Source organism: Petaurus breviceps, unplaced genomic scaffold (assembly GCF_028583685.1).
Source record: "Petaurus breviceps papuanus isolate PSGF00001 unplaced genomic scaffold, PetGlider_PUasm1.0 90895, whole genome shotgun sequence".
NCBI classification, from domain to species: domain Eukaryota; kingdom Metazoa; phylum Chordata; class Mammalia; order Diprotodontia; family Petauridae; genus Petaurus; species Petaurus breviceps.
In genome coordinates, this window is record NW_027187372.1 from 27,586,870 (window position 1) to 27,612,084 (window position 25,215).

The following is a 25,215-nucleotide window of genomic DNA, read 5'->3' on the forward strand; positions in this document are numbered from 1 at the left end:
GCCATCATGTCACTCAACACTGATGAGCGTTGCTGGAACATGGGGTCACGAGTGGGAAAAGTTTAAGAAGCCCTGGCCTAGATGACCTTTTAAATCCATTAAAACTCTTATGACCTCTGTGACCTTGAGCATTACCTCTCTGAACCTCTTTTTCTTCTTCTGTAAAACGAGACATTTGGACTTGATGGTCTCTGAGGTCCCTTGAAGCTCTGGAATCTGGAATCCTACAAATCTATGATCTTATAAACTGCCTCCTGCTTTAACGCTATAGAAATCTCTCAACAGAAGAAGATTCAGCAAATCCTGCAGCTTCCAAGGCCTTTCCCTAGCTCCCCTCTGCCGGACACAACAGTGATCCAGTTATTCAGTAAACCGAGGGTTCCTTGTGGATGGGGCTCTTTGCTAGGGCCAGAAATCACAGCGTTAGAGCTAGAATTAACATTAGTGGTCATCCTGTTCAGTCCGGATCAGAGACATTAAGTGTCTTGTCCAAGGTAAGACAGGTAGTAAGTGGAAGTCCTAGGATTTGAACCCAATTCTGTGACTACAAATCTGGCACACTTTCTACTTTACCTGGGCCAGGAAAAGGAAGAAAGTCCATCCTACCGTTAAGGATTTCCAAGTCTTAGGGAGGACCTACATTTCCTGCCCTCGAGGAGCATTGAGTCTTACTGGCTTGTTTGTGCTTGACTGGTCTCCCACCCCCACCCTGCAGGCCAAATTCTCCATCCACCTTGGGAGTGGTGGTGCTTAGGAGGAAGGGTGATGATGCAGTGGAGGCTGGAGGGAGGAATCTACCAGAGTTGCTAAAAATGGTTCCCTGAAATATTTGCATTTTAATGGGAAACTCTTGAGGACTTCACTTTCAGATCCAAAGGAAAAGGCAACAATGGGGGAACTTCAGGCAGAGAGAGAGACAGAGAGAGACAGACAGACAGAGAGTGTAGAGCAGCTAGGTAGCACAGTGGATAGAACTCTGGCCTGGAATCAGGGGGATCTGAGTTAAAATCCAGCCTCAGACATTTACTAGCTGTGTGACCTTGGGCAAGTCACTTAACCCTCTTTGCTTCAGTTTCCTCATCTGTAAAAATGAGCTGGAGAAGGAAATGGTAAATCACTCAAGTATCTTTGCCAAGAAAACCCCAAATGGGGTCACAAAAAGTCGGACATGACTGAACAACAACAACAAGATGGGCTTCCTGCCTTGACCATCTTTAATCAAACCACATACTTACATGGTTGGCCTTATGAAGGGAACACAACCAGTCTAATGAGTGGGTGACAGGCCTTAGACCAAAGACCATTTAAAGAGGATATAGAACTATAGAATGTTAGCACTGTAAGGGTTCTTAAAGGTCATTTACACACAGCTTGGTGGCACAGTGCATAGAACAAAGTACTTGGAATCAGAAAGACTTGAGTTCAAATCCTGCCCCAGAGACTTACCAGCTGTGTGACTTTAAGTCAATCCCTTTGCCTCCTCCTGTTTCAGTTTCCTCATCTGTAAAATGGGGGCAGTAATAGCCCCTACCTCCCAGGCTTGTGTGAGCTAACATGTAAAGTATGTAGCAAACTTTTAAGAGCTATACAGATGCTCAATATTATTATTATCTAGTCTGACACTCTTATTTTACAGAAGAGGAAGCAGGCCTTGGAAGGATTATAGATCCTAGGACCATAGATTTTAGATGTGGAAGGGATCTTGGAAGTAATTTAGACCAACTCCTTCATTTGATAAATGAGGAAACCAAAGCCTAGAGAGGTACCCAAGGTCGCAGAAAAACATAAGTGGCAGAGCCAGGTTTTACTTTTTTTTTGGTGGGAGGTGATCAGGGTTAAGTAACTTGGCTCAGGGTCACACAGCTAATAAGAGTCTGAGGTCGGATTTGAACTCAGGTTCTCCTGACTCCACAGCCGGTTCTCTTTCCACCGTGCCTCCTAGAGCCCCGGGAGCCAGGATTTAAACCCAGTTCTTTTATCCCAAGTCCAGTGTTCTTTCCACTGTTTGGCTCTGAATAGGGTCTCAAACATTTATTGAATCCCTACCACAGTCAGGTACTAGGCTCCATGAAGGGACTTGCCCAAGGCCACACATCTACATGAAAACAAATATGAATAACATGCTAATAAAAATTGATAGCACTCATATGGTGCTTTAATGTTTGTGAACAGTTTTATAAATACTGCTTACAAAATTTATATTTTATTTATCAAAGATTTGTCAAATCTTCGCTGGAACTCTTATGTGTGACCCTGGGCAAGATACTTAACCTCTGTGCTCCTCAGTTTCCCCATCTTTAAAATGGAGATAATAAAACCTGTAGTACCTACCTCACAGGATCATTTTCAGGATCAAAGGAGCTGATGTATATAAAGCATTTTTATAGAACTTATAGGGTTATATAAATACTAGCGATTGTTATTATTTAAGATGATGTCATTCTCTGCCTAAGCTGCCACCCAGAATTCAGCCTTAGGATGAGAGGGAAGGAAAAATCCTTGATTTTTTCAAGAATGAGTTCTGATTATAAAAGAATCGCTTCCCTTCAGGGGAGTAGGGCAAAAACAAGGTGATGGCAACCAAGATGGGAGGGTACCTCAGTTTCCCTCACCCCCACCTCCATGCACATACATGTTTCTCAGCACAAGATGGGTTTTTGGTTCCAAGAAAGGGATAGAAATGAGGAGATTTTGGTGAGTTGTCTGAAGATAAATAAGGCCAAGGGAAAGAAAGCTGTTCTTTGTAAATAGAGGGTTTTGTGTGTGTGTGTGTGTTTTTTTTTTTTTACCAATTTGGTAAGTTTTACCAGTATGGTAAAAACCAACTTACAGAGCCCAGCATTGACGAGGAACAGAACCCTGGAATCTCATCCTGTGGTAGCCTCCATTCAGTCATAATTAGCTTCACATTCATGCAACAAGACTCTCCATTACCTTGGGGAGATCTTGGCATGGCCTTCTTTCCACCTATAATCCAAACTCTTTCCCCAATCAGTGTATGAGACAATGGGGGCAGAGCATTTTGTAAACAGAAAGGATGATGTAGATGGTAAGCTATTAAAAAAAAAGATGTTCTCTTTCTTCCCCTTCCCCAGCTCCTCCCACCCTGCTTAGGAGGCCTTGGGTTTATTCACAGGTGCCATTCATTCTCTGCATCTTTACGGCCCTACCTGGGAAGTGTCTCCAGTTTCAAATGCTCTGGGGAGAGCACCAATGGACCCATTCCCCAGTGTAGTTTTTAACAATGGGAAAGGATTTTTCCTCATACATGCATACACATACGAAAGGATGGTGTCACAGGATATCAGTTGGAAGGGACCTTGGAGGCTAAGTTCTCCAACTAAGTATCAATCCCTATGTTCTACAGAACACCAGAAAAGCCGTCATCTGGCTTTACTGAAGACTCCGATGAAGAAAGACACAGCTAGGTGGTACAGATACAGCACTGGGCTTGGAATCAGGGATGCTTATCTTCATGAGATTGAGCCAGCCTCAGACACTTGCCAGCTGTGTGACCTTGGGCAAGTCACTTAACCCTGTTTGTCTCAGTTTCTTCATCTGTAAAATGAGCTGGAGAAGGAAATGGCAAACCATACCAGTATCTTTGCCAAGAACACCCCAGATGGGAGCACAAAGAGTCAAACACAACTAGTCCACTGCCTCCTTGGAGCATAGCTTGACTCTAATTTTGGGAAGTGTCTCCTGACATGAAGTTTAAATCTGCCTCTTTGTAAATTCCATCCAGTGCTCCTCTTAGTTCTATCTGCCCTTTGAGGGCAGCATAATGTTTATCATTTTCCCATATGATTGACCCTCAGATACTTGAAGACACTTTTCATGTCCCTGTCCCCATAAAATCTTTTTTTTTTCTCCAACTAAAACATTCCTACTTCCTGGGCAAGCCTCAGCTTCTGTCTGCCTCAGTTTCCTCAACTTTAAAATGAGGGTATTAAAGTGAGGCACCTACCTCCCAGGGCTGTTGGGAGGATCAAGTAAGATAATATTTGCTAAAAATAATATTTGTTAAAAAACAATCACTTAGTACAGGGATGGTACTAAGTACATAGTAGGTGTTTAATAAATGCTCATCCCTTTCACTTTCCCCCCTTTAATCAGGCCTCATATGGTATGGACTCAAAGTCTTTTCCTTCCTGGTCGTCCTAATCTGGAACATCTCCAGTTGTTATGTGCTCTTTCTAGAACATTGGTCCCAGAACTACAGATATGGTCTCACCTGGGCACGGTGCACTCAAACATCATCACCATCATTGCCATCAATGCCATCATCATCATCATCATCATCATCATCATCATCATCATCATCATAGCTAACATTTATGTAGAGCTTACTAAATGCCAGGCACTATGTTAAATTAAGTGTTTTGCAGTTATCAGGTTTTGTGCTCACAGCAATCCTGGGAGGGAGATGCTACTATTCTCCCCATTTTAGAGTCCAGGAAACCGAGGCAGGCAGAGATTAAGTGATTTGCCTGAGGTCACACAGCTAGTCTGAGGCCAGATTTGAACTATTCCTGACTCCAGGCCCAGCTCTCTATTTATTCTGTCCATCCTGATGTCTCACCTCCCCAACTTTGGACATCATTACTTTTTTCTTTGATCTTGTCATTCAGACCCATCTTTGTTACAGCAAACTCCCAGTGTAAATGCTCAGTCCACCAACAAAGAAAAGTCAACTCATCTACAATCTGTGGTCTTAAAGTGTGCTCTGAGGCCCTGAGAGGCACATTTAAACCCAGGCCCTTCTGACTTTAAAGCCAGCCCTCTAGCTGCCCCGCCATACTGGTTCTCTCTCTATGCCTTGGCATGCCTGTGAAGTAGGTGCATTTTCTCTGTTCGGCATCTTCTCAATTTCTTTATTTCTCCTTTCTTTGTTCTATAGGACCTAAACAAGTTACTTCTCTGGGCCTCTGTTTCCTCATTGGTAAAATGAGGGGACTGACTGAACTCTAAATCCAAGGAAGAGACCGTATCTTGTACCTAAACTGTTGGTTTTCCCCAGTGGTCATCACAGTGTTCCACACAGAGGAAGGGCTTAATACATCTTTGTTAAATGAACAAATACAGTAATCAATATAGAATAGCAGTAAGTGAATGGGCCCTAGGCTTCTTTTCAGCTCCACTGCCAATGATACTCTGATCCATCAATTGCTTCAACAAGCAGCATGACCAGTGGGAGGGATGGGCCCCAGGTGAAGATCACCTGCTCACTCTAGGAAAAACGTAAGGGTTTTATGCTGTTTTTGTTTTTAGTTTAGTTCCCTAATGTTTAAAATGAGGATAACCTTGTCCTCTATACCTTATGAAGTTATTATGAAGATTGAATGGGATGATAGAGATGAAAGCACTTTGGGAACTGAAAAAATAAACAATCCTTATTATCATTAGGTGTTGTAGTATAGGGTTTATGTTCAGGATGACCTACGTGAAGCAGAGATGTGATTGGCTCAAGGTACAAAATGAGATATACATTTTTGGACGTGGTCAATATGCGAATTTGTTTTACTTTTCTTTGTATTTCTCAGTCAGGAAGGGGAGTTGGGATTGAGAGAAAATAAATGCTTGTTAATTAAAAATAATTAAATTTTAAAGCAAAAAAAAATCTGAGTTGAGGTCTAGCCACTGATGGGGCTGTGTGACCCCTGGGGTTCAAGAATCAAAAGAATGAAGCTATGCCATACCAAGGCACATATGTGAATATCAATATTTGGCGGGTAGGTTTGGAGAAAGGGAAAATCTGCTGGTTCATCCTACGATAAAGAGACAGGCAGGATTTGTTGTGTTGTGTCATGTCATGGCAAGAGGGCTGGATTTGGAGTCAAAGGAAGAACCTGGGTTCAAATCTTAGCACTGCCTCTTAACACCTGTGTGATCTTGGGTGAGCCAAGCAGCATTTTCCTCCTCCGAAAAATGAGGGGCTTTGGATTAGGTGAGCTTTCAGGTGCCTTCCAACTTTAAATCCAATGAGCTCTGGACAAGATGCCTCCCACCTCCTAAGCACCTCTTTGGAAACCTCAGCAGCTCTAGTGCTGGGAGCTGGGCTTTGCTACAGAAGGCATAGGGGTGGGGTGGAGGAAGGGGGGCCCTTCTTCCCCTTTTAGAAGGCCCCCAGGATTCACTTCTTCTAATTTGCAGGTGCCAGCGTGCTCTCTGCCAGGAGCTGTCTCTCCACCTGGCAGACACTGGGTCAGAGCTGTTGGTCCCTTCAGGCAACCAACGGCTTTTACCTGGATTCTTTCCCTCCCTCACCACCCCCCCCAAAAAAAAAGAAAGAGAAAAAGAAAAAAAACATTTTTAACTCTGGCTGCTATTTTCCAGTTTCAACATTTCCCTCCCTCCCCTCTCCACCCTTACCTCCTACCTACCCCCACCTCACCTAAGTCAACAAGCGGTCTCCCTCCCTAGCACTCTATAACTTTTCCCCCCCTTGTATTGGGAAATAAGGTGAGGGAGGAGGAGCAGGCTGCAATTCTGGGTCCTCCTTCTAGATCCTGGGAGGTCCAAGTATTGGGGAGCCATGGAAAGAAAGACAGCAAGGCCAGCAGTGTAAGGAGAGGAAGGAGACTGGACACTTGGGTCCTCAGGTGAGGTTGGCTCCTCCCCTGGTCATGGGACCATGGGATGGTTCCTTCCCCATCTGTGTCTTAGTTTAATGGAATCAAAGGACTTAGAATCCAAAGGAATCTTAGGAGTCTCCCTGCCCATTTTATAGTTGATGTAGAAAGAAGGGACATAACTGCGCCAAGGTCCAACAGGTACCTGGAAGCAGAACCAGAGTCAAACCAGGTCCTCTGACTCCATATCCAACTCTCATTCACCTTCTGAAATCAGCTCTGCCTCTCTAGGTAGCAACCCTTGCTTAGGGGGACAACTGGCACAAAACTTGCCAAGGGCAAATGGCAAGGACCGATCCCATGATTCACTTTAGCCAGAGCAGGGGTGGCAGAGACATTGCGCCACCCCGAGGCTTCTGCTGGGGAGGTCACTGAACAGGGGAGGCATACTTAGGAGAAGGCCAGGCCAAGAAGGAGTTTGCCAAGTTGGCCAATGGTGGGCCAATGGGTGAGGTATTCCAGCAGGCAGCTTCCTGTTGTCATTGATCTTTCTTGCTAACCTGTGCTCGGTTCAGCTGTCTGCTCTGGTGAAGGACCCGGATCATCTTGGTGTTCCCTAAATCTCAGTCTTCAGAATTTCTGCCTTCATCAGTCATGGCCCTTCACACCCCCTTCTCATTGTAGAGGATTCGTAGGGGCCGACGAGAGAGTGAAAAGGGATGCTCTAGAGTCTGAGGATGTCTTAGGACTCCTTGTTAGGAAATGTGAATCATTTAAACAATTGATGAGAAGTGCCCTGTGGATGTCTGCCAGTTTGAAGAACAGATCTCTTTTCAGTTTCCCTCATGGATTCTATTTTTCAGTCATTTTCTTCTGATTTATCCAGGTCATGTTATCCTCTTTGAGTTACAGAGCATGGCAAGATCCTGGCTGAAAATAAGAGAACAATGGTGTGCTTCCTCCTTGACACATTCTTATTGGTCTCCATTGTCCTTTTATCCTATAGTACACTATGTATGATTCTGTCCACTAGGATTGATTCAGGTGGTGGTCTATTATGGGCATAAGATCTTTTTCCTTCCCCCTTTCAAATTTAAACATATTATGGATGAAATTTTCCGCTCTGGAAGCAACCTGGCATAGAATGTGTAAAGTAGAAGTATGATCTTGCCTAGTCACTGAGTCCCTTCAATGTTCAATATTGTCAATATTCCCCATCTGCACACAGGGAATAATTATTTCACTAACTAATTTACTAGTTTCTTACAAGACTCATACAACACAACACATGTTGTGTTGAGTCTTTTTTTCAGTTGTGCCTGACTCTTTGTGACCCCATTTGCGGTTTTCTCTGTAAAGGTACCAGAAGTGGCTTGCCATTTCCTTCTCCAGTCCATTTTATAGATGAAAAAAAACTAGGCAAATAGGGTGAAGTGACTTGCCTAGGGTCATGCAGCTAGTAAGTGTCTGATGCTGGATTTGAATTTAGGAAGTCTTCCTGACCCCAGGCCTGGCACTCTATCTAATATTCCTATCATTATTATTATTTTTTTATCATTATTATTGACTGAGATAAAGACAGTTGATGGTTTTGCTAGGCCAATCAACATCTAACACTATAGATTTACAATTCTGTGGGAAATGATTGATGCTTTAATAAATAAAATCATGTATTTTTAAAAGAGCAGAAGGAGGAATTCATCAGAGATTGGAAGTCACCTCAAGAAGCTATCAGGTCTGACCTCCTTTCTCTAAGCAGATCAAGGCCAAATTCATTTTATCCTAATTCTCTCTTGGAGAAGACTGCCCCCACCCCTGGTCTAGCCCCTCCTCAAATATCTTAGGGTTTGGAGTTTTCACTACTAGTTTTGAAGTAGAAAAACCACTAAACTTGGAGACAGGAAGAACTGAGTTCAAATCTCTCCTCGGACCCTAGCTGTGTGACCCTGGCCAAATCACTTAACTTCTTTCCACCTCAGTTTCTTCAATTACAAAATGGGTATAATAATAGCACCTACCTTATGAGGCTGTTGTAAGGATTTAATGAGATAATATTTGTAAAGTGCCCGGCACTACTTTCTCTTGTTCATAATAACTAAGTTTCTTCTTCTTACTGTCTAGTCAAAATCCCTTCTGCTTCAGTTTGCCCTTCCGAGGTCCTCATTTGAGCTTTGGGAAGAATTCCTCTGTAGCAAAGTAGCCCCCACCATTCCTGACTTTCCTTGGTTCTATGGCTAGGTGATATGATGACAAGCTACTCCTTGGGGCTGAGAGGGCAGAGAGGGGCCCCCATATCCAGCACTACCTCCCTGGCTCAGGCCCAGGCTAAGGAATCATGAAGGAGGAGTCTGGCAGAACAGAGGTTAAAATGTTTCCCCGGGGCCTAAGCAAGCCAGCACTGGCCTATGGGGACCCTGCTAATCTGCCCAATTACCACAGGTAGGAATCATAATCAGGAATCACTTAAGGAGTAGGAGCCCACTTGGAAGAAAGAGAAGCTGTTGGGGGCTGTTGACTTTTTTTTTCAAGCTTTAATTGGCATAATTGTTCTCTCTTTCCTGCCAAGTGAGATTCTGTCTGGATAGACTCTCCTGCCTGGGGAGAGGAGCTTTTAGCCAAAGACAGCAAGCCTCTCAGCTCCAGGGAGGCTGGCTCACCAAAAAAAAAAAAAAAGAAAAAAAAAAAAAAGAGAGGAGTCTAGGCCCCTGGCGGTGAGCTGAAGCTAAGGCAAATGTTCCCAAGGGGCCACGGGACATGTGCCCAGGGACCTTTTAAGAAAGTTAGACTTCCCAGCCTCTTTGAATCTCAGTCTTCTCATCTGTGAAATAGGGACAATGATGGCACCTGCCTTTTAGGATTGATGTGAGAATCAAGTGGGACAATGATAAACCTTAATTAACGCTACATATAAGTGCCAGCGATCATTATTGTTGTTACACTTGACTCGGCATTGAGAGAGTTGAAGGAGTGAGTTTTGGGGAGGCACCTGCAGGCAACCGGGCCAGATTATAGGTGTAGCCATCCTACATCCTATGTTTTCTAGGATAATCCCATACTTTGTTGCCTTTCAGGATGGGGTGTGGGTGTGACCAAGGACTATACTTTTAACATAGCTTTGTTGAGTGATGCATTTCAATTCTTGTTTCTGAACCTATGGTTACAGTATGGGGTGGGATGAAATTCCACCTAGACGCAACAATTGCTCAGGATGCCTGATGACTGTGCTAACCTTCGGGTGCTAGTGATTTCCCAGGTGCTGTTATTGGAGACCTTGGTCTGGTGACCCTGGTTCTTCAGTTGAGTTCAATTCAATGCAACAAATATTTATTTCTATCAGCCAGGTGGCATAGGGGATAGAGAGTCTTAGACACTTACTAGCTATGTGTCTGGCCTCAGACACTTACTAGCTGTGTGACCCTGGGCGAGTCAACCCTGTTTGTTTCAGTTTCCTCACCTGTAAAATGAGTTGGAGAAAGAAATGACAAACCCCTCCAGTATCTCTACCAAGAAAACCCCAAATGGGGCCACAAAGAGTCAGACATGACTGAAAAATGACCAAACTACAACAACAACAAACTTTGTATCTCCAGCATTGCACTAGCTGCTGGGAATACAAACACAGAAACGACAAAACAGCCCCTGCCCTCAAGAAGGTGCCATTTGAATGTTCAACTGATCACTCATTCCCATTGCCCTCAAGGCAGTCCAAACTCACAACTCTTTAGCAACCATTATGACTTAGAAGTGGGACAGCCACACCAGGGAGGAGAGAGGGCCCTCCTCTTCTTCCTCTCTCCTCTACTCCTGCTTCATCCCCTGCTCTAGGCAGAGTTCTGCCCTTAGGTTTCCTAGTGGCTACTCTGTGGTCTATGAATGGGAGAATTAGATCACAAAAATCTTCCACAGTACAAAACACACACACACACACACACACACACACACACACATTCTTTAATGCTCATGTGACCAGCAACAAACCTCCCGGGCTTTAAGTCTGCTATACTTCAATGGTTTGTGGATCTCCTCAATGAAGGAATTCCTTTCATTGGTGTGAATCACAGGCTACCCATTCCCTTGTTCTCAGTGTGATTCTTGTCTGCTTTATTCCACTAAATTCACTCACTGTAGGTTTTACTCCGATTCATTTACTGTTTTATGGATGCCAGTGTAGTATCAAAAGTGTCCATCTGTCATCTCTCACCTTTGCTATACGTTAGCCCACTTCCTTCTCTGATCTCACATGCCATAGATGATGTCATTCATACTACCTTTGGCACCCAAGTCTTCACCAATAATGTGTGAAGGGGGTGTTTTGTGGTTCATAGACAAATCATAAACCACCAGGAGAATATTGGTGTTGAAAGGATAAGCTTTTGTGTCATTGAGTTGCTTGGGATTTTTTTTTGAAGTCCTGTGCAGTTTTCCCAGTTTGATCTCACCTGATCTCTTAATTCTATTCGATTATGAGCCCAGATTGTTATGCATCTGTACTCTCTATCCAAGAGAGATGTACTAATAGAATAACTCACTGAGTTGTCTATCTTTTTGTATTCCTGGGTAATATGGATTCTTCTTCTATTTGGTTTCCCCTTAGCCAGTATCTCTGAGTGACTGTGGATTGTATTTAGTAAGCCCTAAGTCATTTCGTGGCTTAGTGGAATCAGCATAATGTAATCCGAAAAAGGGAGCATCTTTAGAGCCTTTGTCAGTAAGGAATTCCTCCTCTGTTTGGGACATCAAGATACTACGACCAGTTTTCTCAGCCCTTATCCCACACTCACTAGATTCAGAGAACAAGACAGTTGGGACGATGTCTGATGTTTCCCTCTCACCCACTTCCTCTTGGGGGGTATCACAATATCAGAATATCACAATAATAATTATTGCTCAGTCATGTCCGACTCTTCATGACCCCATTTGGGGTTTTCTTAGTAAAGATACTGGAGTAGTTTGCTGTTTCTTTCTCCAGCTCATTTTACAGATGAGGAAACTAAGGCAAACAGGGTTAAGTGACTTGCCCAGGGTCACTCAGCTATTAAGTGACTGAGGCCAGATTTGAATTTAGGAAGGTGATTCTTCCTGACTCCAGGCCTGACACTCTATCCGCTGCACCACCAAGCTGCCTCCATGATAAGAATAAGTAACATTCATATATTAGATGGTATCTCTGTCAAGAAAACCCCCAAATGGGGTCACAAAGAGTTGGACATGACTGAACAAAAACATTTCTTTGGTGCTTACAGCATGAAGCTACGTGCTAAGCATTTTATAATTATTATCTCATTTGATTCTTACAGCCCTGAGGAATAGATACTGTTAGTATCCTCTTTTTTTTTTTTTTTTTGCTTTTTTTAGAGGGAGGAAGGTAGGGCATTTGGGTTTAAGTGACTTGCCCAAGGTCACACAGCTAGTTTTTGTGTTAAGTGTCTGAGGCCATTTTTGAACTCAGGTCCTCCTGACTCCAGGGCCAGTGCTCTATTCACTGTGCCACCTAGATGCCCCTAATTTTATACATTTTATATATGACAAAACGGAGGCAGACAGTTTAAGTGACTTTCCCAGGGTCACATAGCTAGTAGCAGTAATATAGCATTTAGTATGTGCCAGGAACTGTCCTAAACACTTTATAATTACTCTCTCATTTGTTCTTTACAACAACCCTGGGAGGTAAGTGTTATTATTACCCCCATTTTACAGATGAGGAAACTAGACAAAGTACTTGCCCAGAGTCACACAAGTAGTAAGTGTCTGAGGCTGGTTTTGAACTCAGGTATTCCTGACTCTGAGCTATACATTGTATCCATCACACCACAGAGCTACCTCTATCAGAATTGGAAAGGGCCATCTAGTTCAACCTTTGCCTGAAAAAGAATCCACCAAAAAGTGAGTCATTCAGCCTTTAAACTGAAGATCTCTAAAAAGAGGAACTTCTTACGTCCCAACAAAACCCATCCCACTTTCCCTGCCTTCTGTCAAGTCCCTGCTCAAATCCCACATTCTGCAAGAAGGCTTTCCTGATCTGCCTTAATGCCAGCCCTCCCTCAGAGATCATCTCCAGCTAAGCCTTCTATATCTTGTTTGTGCATGGCTATTTGCATATTGTCTCCCCCATTTGGCTATGAGCTCCTTTAGAGCAGGGAATTTTTTTTCCCTTTCTTTATACTCCAAGCACTTGGTACAATACAATTCTTGATAGATGCTTGTTAACTTTTGGAACAGGCTCTTTTTTTTTCTACTTTATCTTCTCATTCAGTCCCTCTTCCCCCTCACCCTCACGTAGACTTTGCTCATTTTTCTCAAGTCCCCAGACAGAGGACACTGGGGAGAAATGAAGATGCTTTCAGTCCATACGTCATGGAGTGATACTTGTTACAGCAGGCTGCATCTTCAGCTTGGGAAATGAGTTTCTTGTCTCTGATAGTCTGCTGTATGTCTGCCTTAGGTTGGAAGTTCCCAGGGGGCATAAACTGGGTTTACCAATTGGTGAGACCCAGAGCTCACCCTGCTACCCACCGTGAGTTTGGGCGTTACTGACATTATTTCACCCTCTTCCTCTCAGGCGTCTGGATGCCAACCTCATCTCTGTGGTCCCCCAGAGGAGCTTTGAGGGGCTCTCCTCCCTCCGCCATCTGTGGCTAGATGACAACGCCCTCACCGAGATCCCTGTCAGGGCTCTCAACAACCTTCGTTCCCTGCAGGCCATGACCTTGGCCCTCAATCGCATCCACTCCATTCCTGACTATGCCTTCCAGAATCTCACCAGCCTCGTGGTGCTGTAAGTCATTCCTTTCTCTCCCAGTACCCTGGACAGCTATTCTGTGTGTGTGTGTGTGTGTGTGTGTGTGTGTGTGTGTGTGTGTGTGTCTTTTTGAAAGGGGGAAGGCAGGGCAATTGAGGTTAAGTGACTTGCCCAGGGTCACACAGCTAGTAAGTGTCTGAGGTCAAATTTGAACTCAGGTCCTCCTGACTCCAGGGCCAGTGCTCTATTCATTGCACCACCTCTCTACCTCTGGAGAACTATTCTTTGCTATGTGAGTTTGCTGTAGAATGGGGGTTCTTAACCCTTTCTGTGTCATGGGTCCTTTGGCAGACTAGAAACCTTTATGCCCCTCTTTTCAGGATAATTTAAAATGTGTAAAATAAAATATAGGCAGATGACAAAAGAAATCAATTATATGAAAATATTATTATTGACATATTTTTGAAAACCCACAGATCCCAGGTTTAGAATCTCTGCTCTAGAGTCTAGTTATAATTATGACCAGGCAATAGACATCTGGGTTCTAGCCCATTCAGGGAACTAGTATTTAGCCCAACTATTGCATCATGGGCACCTTGGGTGAGTCAATTAAGCTGTATGAGCCTCAGTTTCCCCTCAGTTAAATGGTGAGAATCATCACCTTCTTGATCTACCTCCAGATTTTTATGAAGACAAATGAGAGTTTTATGAGGAGATTTGTTTTGCTTTTTTTATGAGGATGAATGAAAGGAAAGTTTTTAAAGTGCTTTGAGCTCCTTTGAAGACAAGAGTTCCACAAGCAGAAGGATAGCATTACACTAACATTTGGCTGCCAGAGAGTCTAATTCAGTTACTGATGAGAAAGAATAATCACACTAAACTGATTTGGGCATAAGTTAAAAAGTGAAACCTGATGCTTCTGCAGTGCCTCAATCGCTGGAAGGGGTGTGTGTGTATGTATGTATGTGTGTAGGGTAGATTCCTACCTGGGATATGTAGATGAACTATGAAATCTCTTCTATGAAAGGAAGGTATGAAATAAGCATTTATTAAGTGCTAACCCTACTAGGCATAGTTAGGTGGCTCAATGGATACAGCCTCAGAAACTTTCTAGCTGCGTGACCTTGGGTGAGTCACTTAATCTCTGTCCGCCACTGGAGAAGGAATCGGCAAACCACTCCAGTATCTTTGACAAGAAAATCCAATGAGCAGAGGTCCATGGGGTCACAAAGAATTGAACATGACTGAAACAACTGAACAACAGCCCTACTGTGGGTCAGGCACTATGCTAAATGCTTTATAAACATTATGAAAACTGAGATAGGATAAGTGACTAACACAGCTGTTAAGAATCCGAGGCTGGATTTGAACTCAGGTTTTCTTGACTCTAGATCCCATGTTTTCTCAATTCCGTCACCTAGGTGCCTCAAAGTGAGGCTTTATGGTAAAGGAAGAATTCTTTCTCTCCCAACAATGTTTAAGTGAGATACAAGGCTTTTTCAGGCTCCATCCTGGAGATCAGGCAAATTCATCTTCTTTACTTACCAAGGCTAAAGAAGCAACACAAAGTCATCCTTCCTAATTACATGGCAAAGCCTGTCAGAGTAATTACCTGGGAGATAGCATCCCTGGCAGGAATTGGGGACTCAGGGTTAATTTTGCCTTCTCAATGGGAACCTTAGAGTGCAAATTAGTTTCCAACTAATTGCTCTGAGTGATTGGTAAGTTCATAGAGCAATTACTAAGGGCTTGGAGGTCATGGGTAATTGCTTTCCCACACATGCTAATTGCTGGAGGAACATGGCCCCAGAGCACTGTCATTAATGGCTCTTTCCGATGACCACACACTTCTGGTGGTGCCTGACTCAGAGGAGCCAATGTTTGTGACCAAGCCCAGGACTGTGTCAGAGTCTGGGAGTGATGGTTAGATCTTAGGCCCATTTGACAGATGCAAAATCTGAGTTGATGAGGCCAGAGCCTCTACCCTAGGGGGAAAAAAGGTGGTATCACTGAGTGAAAGTGATACCACTTTGGGAAATAAAAAGTTAAGTTTTGGACATATTGAGTTTGAGATGATGAAGGTCTGAGTGGAGCATCCTCTAGAGAGAAGAAAACAGGATTGTACTGTGGGTAAAAGGTCAGGACTGGACTATAGATTCCTAAGTCATCCTTTTAGTTGAAGTTATGAATGAACAAACAGAAGGAGTGTGGAGAGGAGGGAGGAGAGGAGAGGATTGAGGACAGAGCGTTGGGGGACACTCACATGTAGACAGCCAGAGAAAGAAGAGGAAACTGCAAAGGAATGGTTAGGGATACAGGGGAAGATCATGGGATCATAGATTCAGAACTGAGAGGAACTTCAGGGACCATTTAGTCTAACTCATATTTTATAGATGAGAAAACTGAGACCCAGAGGTTTGGGTGGTATAATCAATGTTGCATAGACAATAGCTGGAAGAGCCAGGATTTGAACCCAGATTCTCTGCCTCCAAAGCCAGTGATCTTTCCATACACCAAACTGCATCTCTGGGCCTCCATTTCCCTCTCCGTAAAATGTGAGAGTTGGATATATATGATTTGTGAAGCCCTTTTCAGATCTAAATCTGTGTTCCTATGGTCTTCTGTCCATTGTGATGACAGTACTAAGAACAACCTAGAACTTTTCAGTGTCTTGAAAGTTAAATGAGTAGGTTCAAGAAGTGGGGGCTCATCAGTGCTTCAGAGAAGAGGCCACATATGTGAACTGGCCCCCAAACTGGAAGACCAGAGACTTTCCCCACTATTAAGCTCTCAGTTCCCTAAGACAAGGACTGTATCTTGGACTGAGAACTACCCAAAGACAGACAATATTTCCCCCTTCCTCTGAACCACCCCATCCCCGATCTTCTCCAGTGTCCCAATTCTGTATACAGAAGGTGTCACTCAGGCCCGGAGTTACAGTGCTAGAGTAGACTGGGGCTGGCCCCTCTCAAATGAGACCTCCTTTCAGGAATGAGCAAGGTTTCCAGTCTCCTCTATTATCTTGGTCAAAAGAACCAAACTCAAACCACTGTATGTACAATTTTCTGCCTCTTGTCCTCAAGCTGATGCTTCAGGCTGCTAGTCAGTCAATCAATAGACATTTTTTAAACACCTACTATGTGCCAAGCACTGTGCTGAGCACTGGGATATAGAGAATGGCCAAAGACAGTCCCTTCTCTTAAGGAACTCACCATCTAATGGAGAAGACAACATTCAAACGACTGTGTGCACACGGGTTATATTCAGGATAAATAGCAGATAATCAACAGAGAGAGAGCTAGCTAGCACTAAGTCTGCCTAGATGAATGACCTCCTTTCTTTCTCCCTTTGGGCCTGTACAGAATCTACCCATCTTCCAAGGCTCATTTCCAGAAGGCTTGCTCCCAGCGCTGATCTCCTGCTTCCCTGAATTCCTACAGAACTTACAGTCTGCCCCACATAGCTTAGCACTTAATTATAGACTGCCTTGTATTGTTTTGTTGTTACATTTGCGTAATCCTTTCATCCCTTGGATGAAATGGGTACTGAGCAGAGAGGGCTGGTGGGTAGAGAGAGTAGGCCTCTGTAGAGGGAGCCTTCGTTTGTATTCTATGAGATATCTCACCTCTCTAACTGTGGGAGGGCCCTGGTTGGGGAGGGGGGAGGTGGTCTCTTCTCCTTTCTTTAGGAGGAAGTGTATTGTCTGCCTAAGCTGTAAGGCTCTCACTTTCAAGAGAATCCCTCCATCAAATGGGCTTGTGGAAAAATCACAAAGCTCTCAGTCTTGGTGTCTGGGGAAAGGTTATCTTAATCTACACATAACCCTTCTCCCCTCTACCACTACCTCTGTTCCTCCTGTTTGGTATAGGTAGAGAAGGGGTCTGATATGTACATCATACCATTTTCCCAGCTTTTTCTGTTCTTTGGGTCATGACCCTAGGCAAATGGGACCCCACAGTTCAGTGGACACCTCTTTTTCCTTCCTATTTATAGGCATCTTCACAACAATCAAATCCAGCATTTGGGTACCAACAGCTTTGAGGGACTGCACAATCTGGAGACACTGTGAGTATTTGGCCAGTGGCTGGGCTCCAGCCTATGTTGTGAGGAGTGGAGAGTGGGGAAAATGAGGAGCAGAGGTGAACTGAGTGGGCATTAGGCTCCACTCATGGACCCAAAGCTTTCCAAGCATCCTTGCCATTGCTGCCTCTGGGAGGCCACTGGAAATAAGGAGCTGGTTCCATCTTCAGATAGCACGGGAGTAGTGACTGGAAATATGGTATTACCTAGGTTCTTCCCAGTTCCAGTAGAAGCCAATTGAATTAATGGAAACTATTTCTACCAAAGGAAGGGAGTGGCAAGGAGAAGCTACAGGAATTGGGACTGTGTCTTGAGAGATGGGAGGGAGGGACTAGTCAACAACATAGTTTTCCAGCCTGGGAAGAGTTGTTGGACTCAGCATGGCTGCTGGTGGTGGGGGAGGAATAACCATGCTGATGCTAAGAGGAAAGATAAAGTGATGAATGAAAAATGGCCCATTCAGTGCTATAAAAAGGGCTTGAGTCGTTGACTCTTAAAATAACTGTATTATTTGCACATCATCTGCATGGAATTCATTTAAGGTCAAAATAAACCCCAATCTTCCCATCCATTCCTCTGGGTGTCTGCCAACCCCATGGAACCAGGCTGGGTTTGTCATGCTTAAAAGAAGCGGTTGGGTTTCTTTGAACAGCTCCCCCACCTCATCTGGGTCTCTCATTTGTTCATATGTGGGAGTCTGCATACCACCCCACAACTAGAGATCTCTTGGTAGAAAGAGAAGGTGAGCGGGAGGGAGCCCCAGGTTCCCCTATACCACGTGGGAATCCTGAGGCCTTGAAGCCACATGTGGCCTTCTAGGTCCTCGGGTATGGCCTTTTGACTGAGCCCAAGTTTTACAGAACTAATCCTTTTATTAAGGGGATTTATTCTGTGAAGTTTGGATTCAGTCCAGTACTTGAGGACCTAAAGGGCCACATGTGGCCTTGAACCCAAATGTTCCCCATCCCTGGCCTACACTGAGTGTCCTGACGCTGTACAAAGACTCAAAACAATTCCTTCAGCCTAGAGTGGTGTGGGTCAACTTCCTCCACCTAAGATATAAAGTTGAGTTCTCTCTCCGTTGATACTTGTGAAGTGAAGGTTTTTCAGGGATTTGAAACAGCGAAGTTGAAAGACAAGCTCTAACAAGTTGGAGAAGTTTGATTTTGGCCCGGCCTGTCCTATACATTATCTATATCTGGGGTGATAGGGAAAAGAAGAACTAGGAGATTGAGACCAAATTTCACCGCCCCTATCCTTCAGAAGGGACAAGCTTTGGGCATGGAAACCCAGGAGAGCCAAAATGACCTTGGAGTCAGGAGACCTTCCTCAGAAGCCCAGTGAGGCTTGCTTGCTCACAAGTGTGACCTTAGAGAGCTCACTCCGTCTCTCCCAGCCTCTGAAAAATGAGCAGAGTGTGCTCAGTGACCTCCAAGGACCTTTCCAACTTGAAATCTTGTGATTCTCTGAGTCCTCAGAAGCTCAGCCAAAAGCTGGAGAACCAGAAGAGGCGGACCTATGTCTCCTTCCATCCCCTAACCTTTAGGACTGAGCAGACCCAGGGCAGCAGAAGAAAACGAACTCCTCGTTTCCTGGGGGCCCTTGCCAAAGCCCTTGTGTTTCCATTTCCTCGGTACTCCAGTAGCTGCCCTGTCTCCCAGATAGAATTCCTCAGAATAAAGTGTTTAGGGACCACTTGACATTAGACAAGTAGGAAGGATTCTAGTCCCAATTTCTCTGTTGTCTTGAGAATGTGGGGGAAGGGTGGGAAGGAGGAGGGCCATATAAGGCTATATTGGATGAGGGACAGCAACTTCGGTAAGCCACCCACAGCAGCTGCTTCTTAACATCTGGGGCCCACTGCCTAATTCTCTCCCAATTAGACACTAGATTGCTGCTTCTAGTTGGCTAGTGCTAGTTTAATTACAGAGCAATCACCTCACTATTCCTTTCATCTGGGGCTCTCCGATGATTCCCTGTTCCACCCCCATCACCCCCACAAAGTTCAAGTACTGACCCCACTTTTCAGATGGGGAAGTAGAGGCTCCATAAGGAGAATGGTGTTCTCCCCCATCCCTGATCCTGATCCTCATCATCTCTTCCACCCTTCCTCCAAATCTTTCTATCCATCACCCTCACTAAACCTCCGCTCCCTGCCTCCACCCCCCAACCCACACTGACTTAAGGGGCCAATCTCTTTCCTGGCTTTTGAGGCTTCAGTGCTTTTGATCTCCAAGAAAAAAGAGAAAGGTTTGCTCCTTTTTCCAGGTTGCTTGGGGCATTTACTGGGGCCCCCCAGCAGCGCTAGCAGATGTGGAAAGGGAGAAGAAACAATGTTCACACTTTTTAATTGTTGCCCAATTACCCCAATTCTCTTTCTCCCTCCCTCCCACCCCCCTCTGTCTCTCAGTCTCTGTCTCTCAATCTCTGTCTCACTGTCTCTCCCTCCCTCCCTTCTCTCCCTCTCCATCTATTTCTCTTTTTCTCTTTCTTCCTCCTCCGTCTTTCTCTCTCCTTCCCTCCCTTCTCTCCCTATCTCTTTCCCTCTGCCTCTATTTCTCCTTCTCTCTCCCTTCCTCCCTTTCTTTCCCACCCCCCACCTTCGGCTATCCCTCCTGAAGCTTTTCATGTGAGCACCTCTTTGCTTCTCCTCTGGCCCAGGCTCTGACATTTCTACCACTCACACATCTCTCACCCCAACTCCAAGAGGGGAGGATCAAACCCCTGAGGCCCGAGCTGCGGTTTGGCTTCCCTTCCAGCCTCCTCTCAGGAGCCAGGGAAGGCACCCACCAGCTATTCCACCTCAGGGTGGGGTGGAGGAGGCTGGAAGGGGTCCTCTGCTTATGCACACACCCCTCCCATGCATACATACACTCAACCACCATCCCCCTCCACAAACCATACACGCCCAGCACACACAGACTCCCAGAAACACATACCACACACATACCACAGACACATGCATACCACATACCGCCCCATTCAAAGGACACCCACGTATAACACCATACATACAACATAGACACATATGCCCACCCCCACCCACCTTCCAACTGGGGCTAATCACTTTATGTTTCTTCTATTCTTCTGGCAATAGAAACTGCATTGATTTCCCAAAGTATCTTAGACTTGAAAACAATTGCCCCCTGAAGGACACTGACCCTAGAGAGAAAGCCCTGGAGGGCTTCCTAACTGTGGGGCTGGGGGATAAGCAATCATTTCTCCCCAGAATCATTCCAGTCTGTCCCAAGAAATCTGTGCCAACCATTGGCCCAGGGGGGAAATTTCAACTCCTCTCTCAGCCTGAAACAGGGTTAGGACCTGCTCAGTCTGAGAAATGGCCCTAGAAAGGGAGTGATCAGACAGCAATCCTCTGAAGGGAGGTGAACTCAGGGACCAACTTCGAGATAGATGGTAAGCTCCGTGAGGTCAGGTACAATATCTTATCTATTTTTTTTAACCACCTCAGCCTTCACTCTGCACACAGTTCTGCACATAGTAGAAGCTTAATAACTGTCAGATTTAAAAAATTGCCAGATTTTTGAAAGAGAACCAAAAAACCAGTAAATGTCACCCTTCCCTCCTCACTCCTATCCCCTCCTGGATGGCCTTTGGAAGGACACCCACCTCCATTTCTTCTGGAAAGGGGTGGGAGTTATAGAGAAGATCCTCCAGAAGACCAATGAGGAAAACAGGAGATGGAGAGCACAGTGAGGAGGCAAAAGGTGTCCAGTCTGGCTCTTCTTCCCAAAAGTAGACAAGCAATGCTAATTCCAGCTGTTTGCACCTTCCTACCCCAGGGAAAGCAGCTCATCCACAAGATGCAAGCTTATAGGCAAAGAACATGGAACAATATAGATCTCCTGGAAGGGATCCTAAGAGATCAATTAGTCTGTCCCCTGCCTCAAGGCAGACAAAATTAGTGATAATAATAGCATCTATGATCATACATGTATAACCTATGTCAAATTACTCACCATCTTAGGGAGGGGGGAAATGGACAGGCAGAGAGACACTTTGGAACTCAAAATATTTGAAAAATAAATTTTATAATGACAATTTTTTATTTTTAAATTTTTGGAGGGGGAAAGGCAGGGCAACTGGGGTTAAGTGACTTTCCCAAGGTCACAAAACTAGTAAGTGTGTCAAGTGTTTGAGGCCACATTTGAACTCAGGTCCTCCTGACTCCAGGGCCGGTGCTCTATTGACTGCGCCACCTAGCTGCCCCTAAAAATGAATTTTAAAATTGTCTTTATGTGTAATTGGGAAAAAATAAATTATTTTTAAAAGTAGCATTTATATAGAACCCACTGTGTCCTAGGCACTGTGCTAAGCTCTTTACAAATTTTGATCCCCACATCAGCCTTGGGAGATAGGAGCTGTTATGATGCCCATTTTACAGATTAGGAAAGAGAAGTAAGCAGAAGTTAAATAACTAGGGGGCGGCTAGGTGGCACAGTGAATAGAGCACCGACCCTGGAGTCAGGAGGACCTGAGTTCAAATCTGGCCTCAAACACTTGACACACTTACTAGCCGTGTGACTTTGGGCAGGTCACTTAACCCCAATTGCCCTCCAAAAAGCAAAAAAAAAAAAAAGAAGTTAAATGACTTGATCAGAGTCACATAGCCTGAAGTAGCTGAGGTCAAATTTGAACTCAGGTCTTTCTGACTCCAAGGCCAGCACCCTATCCACCGAGACACCTACCTGCCTCTAGATGGGGAAATTGAGGCCTGGACATGTTAAATGACTTGCTTCAGATTACACAGTTAATCAGCGGTAGAATGGAGAATAAAAATCTGGTCTCTTGACTCTTAATAGTTACCAATTATTATATTTAATTTTTAAATTATATTTGTCTTATATATTTTGACATGTTTGTCTCCTCCATTAGAATGTAAGCTTGTCAGATGTAGGGGTTATTTAATTCTTTGTACTTGCACCCCCAATGTCTAGCACAGTGGTTGGCATAAGCCCAGGCTTAATTAATACTTTTTGATCGATTGATTACTGGTAAGTTGTAGTCTTCCCTCCCCCCCTCCCGTATGACATCTGTGACCTTCCTGCACTTTATTATATGTGATCTGTCTTATCTAACTACTCGGCTTCAAGTCCCAGATGGGGGGTCCATATTTTATCTAAATCTTCTCCAGCACCTAGCTTGGTGCTTTGCATACAACGGGTGCTTTCTAAGTATTAAATAAATGAATGATAACTATTAGGTTAGACTCATGACTTCTCAGTAGCCCTACATTGGGAAACACTAGAGAGAGTGGACTAGTTGTCCTTCCAGGAAGCTTTAGTCCAACAAAGACTCTGTGGGCTTTGGCCCACTCCCAGTTTGTCTGAGCAGGGAGAATTGTGTTGTTGTTTAGACTTCATTTTGAAAGAGGACCTCAGAAGGATAATGTCTTGACTTGTAAGTGAATTGGATTTAAGTGGGGCAGTCGCTGTGCAAAGTCACCAGCCTCAGGCTCTCCTCCAGAGTTATTGGTGTCCAGGGACAAGATAGGTCAGGATGATTGGAGATGGTTCCAGATGCAGTGGGAGAATTTGACCTTTTTAAGCAAAAGTCCAGGTCTCAGTTTGTCTGAGGCAACACCCATTCAGTGATTTAAGGCTAGGCAAGAATGAGGCAAAAGATAGCCTACATTGCCTACTCAAAAAAAAAAAAAAATCAAACTGGGAGGGAAGACCCTCAGGGTTTCTGGCCAGAACAGAAACAATTGCTATTTACACAGTGTACAGAAGCAGTGGAATTAACCTAATGGTCTTGGGATAGCCATTCCTGCCAAACAGCGCTATTGCTCAATAATGTTGGCTTTCCCCAAGACTATCTAATGTTGAGATCAGGACAAAAAGATCAGAACACAATCCCCAACCCTGTTCATCCCTCCATTCCAAGGAGTCCATTCTTAGAACTCAGGACTGGAAGTTTGATGTCCATTTCTCCACTGGAAGCCTAGGATGGATGTCCACACAGCAGCGGCACACATCTATTTAATCAATCCTTCTTCCCTGGTCAGAGGGCCTTGTTATAGCCTTGTTAAACAAATCCAACCCAATTGGAACCACATTGGCAGTGGGGCCTTCCCTGCTTAGAGAATGAATCCACAGCCCTAGTGAGAACAGAGGAAGCCTGGCCCCAACTCTCTTTCTAAATTGGGAGCAGTATTTGTGTGAGGGCACTGGGAAAAAAAGAATGGCTCTGCAGGAATTTACAGAATCCTCTCTTATAATATAATAATGTACATTCCATGTGAAGCCTTCTCCCATGACACAAATACCACCCTCTTCACCCAGTGATCCATTTCCATGAAACCAAATGACACTGATGGGAACATTCCCTTCTCTCAGAGCTACTGATTCTAGTAGGCTTCACCTTATGCAAACTCAACTGATTTTTCTCCCTTAGTCTGTCTCTGCCCCTAGAACCATCTAACAATGAATGTGAGATTGCTGGGGTTAGTGCTAGCTTAATCACAAAGCTATCATGGTGCTGGTCAGTTTTGTTGCTATTGTTCAGTCATATCTGACTTTTCATGACCCCAGGGGTCATTGGGGTTTTCTTTGTGAAGACACTGGAGTGGTTTGCCATTTTCTCCTCCAGCTTGTTTTACAGATGAGGAAACTGAGGCAAACGGGGTAAAGTGACTTGCCCAGAGTCACACAGCTAGTAAGTATCTGAGGCCAGATTTGAATTAAGTAACAGGAGTCTTCCTGACTCCAGGCTGGATTCTCTATCCACTGAACCATCAATAACTTCTTTTGTCTGGGACTCTCAAACTGTCCCCTCCAGGGTATTCCTGAGAGCTCAGGTATTGAACCCACTTTACCCATGGGGAATCAGAGGCTCTGTAAAGAAAATGATGTTTTCTTCCATCTCTCCCAATTCCCGAGCCTCATTACCTACTGTCCTCTACACTTCCTCCAAATCTTGTCTAATCCCTCACCAACATTGAACTGTTGGCCCCACATCCACACTTAAGAGGCCAATCTCTCCCAACTTTTTATGCTACAATATTTTGCTCTTCAAGGAAAAAGGGGGAAAATGTTCTCTTTTCCTCCAATTCCTTGGAAGCACTTTCTACCCTTTCCACTCCCCCCCCCACTGCCCCCCAGCAGCGACATTGGATGTAGAGGGAGAAATAGTCTAAGAGAAAGAAACAATGTACAGACTTCTTAAGTGATACACAATTGACCTGATCTACACTCTCCTAATAGAAAAAAAAACCCAAATAGCCAAGCCCAAGTGGCTCTCAACCCAATGAACCAAGCAGATCCCTCCAAGACCAGGTCACCGAGATGGGCATCCTAACTGGCGCTACCCTTTGTGAGGTCACAAGACGGTGGGGTTAAGGATGTTAGGACAGAGAGGGACTTCTAGAAAATAGTTCATAGGCTCTTAGGACTGGAAATTGCAAGGCTCCTCCTATAGACATCTCTTTACATTCCTGCTCTTTGTTTTTTTTCCTAAATAGAATCTCCTCTTACAGAAGGAGGAAAGTAAGACCAAGAGAGTTTCAGTGATTTTTCCCGGGATTGCATAGATAATGAGTAGCAGTTTTAGGATGGGAGTCTAGGTCCTCTGACGACAGTGCAGTTCTTTGGTGTTCCTCTTCTCCCTTCAAGTGAAGGGTAGCCTATTCTGGGAATTAAATCAATAGTCAACCAATAACCATTTGTTTTTGTAATAAACTTTTTTAAAAAACCCTCCTCAGATCCCCCCTTTTTTTTTCTTTCCCAACTGCAGTCACATTTCTTGCCTCATTTAATTTATTAACCATTTCCCGAAGAAGGTAGACTAGAAAGTAGAAAGCAACTC

At 44.4% G+C, this 25,215-nt stretch overlaps 1 protein-coding gene across 3 annotated transcripts in view; it reads left to right on the forward strand.

Annotated features, from left to right (window-relative positions):
- LGR6 (leucine rich repeat containing G protein-coupled receptor 6) overlaps positions 1-25,215 on the forward strand; it is a 160,892-nt gene that overhangs the window by 94,420 nt on the left and 41,257 nt on the right. For all 3 annotated transcript variants that reach the window (XM_069074571.1, XM_069074572.1, XM_069074573.1), the window contains exons 5-6: positions 13,132-13,347; positions 17,305-17,376. In XM_069074571.1, the coding sequence (XP_068930672.1) occupies positions 13,132-13,347; positions 17,305-17,376 (288 nt within the window). The remainder of the gene's footprint in view (positions 1-13,131; positions 13,348-17,304; positions 17,377-25,215) is intronic.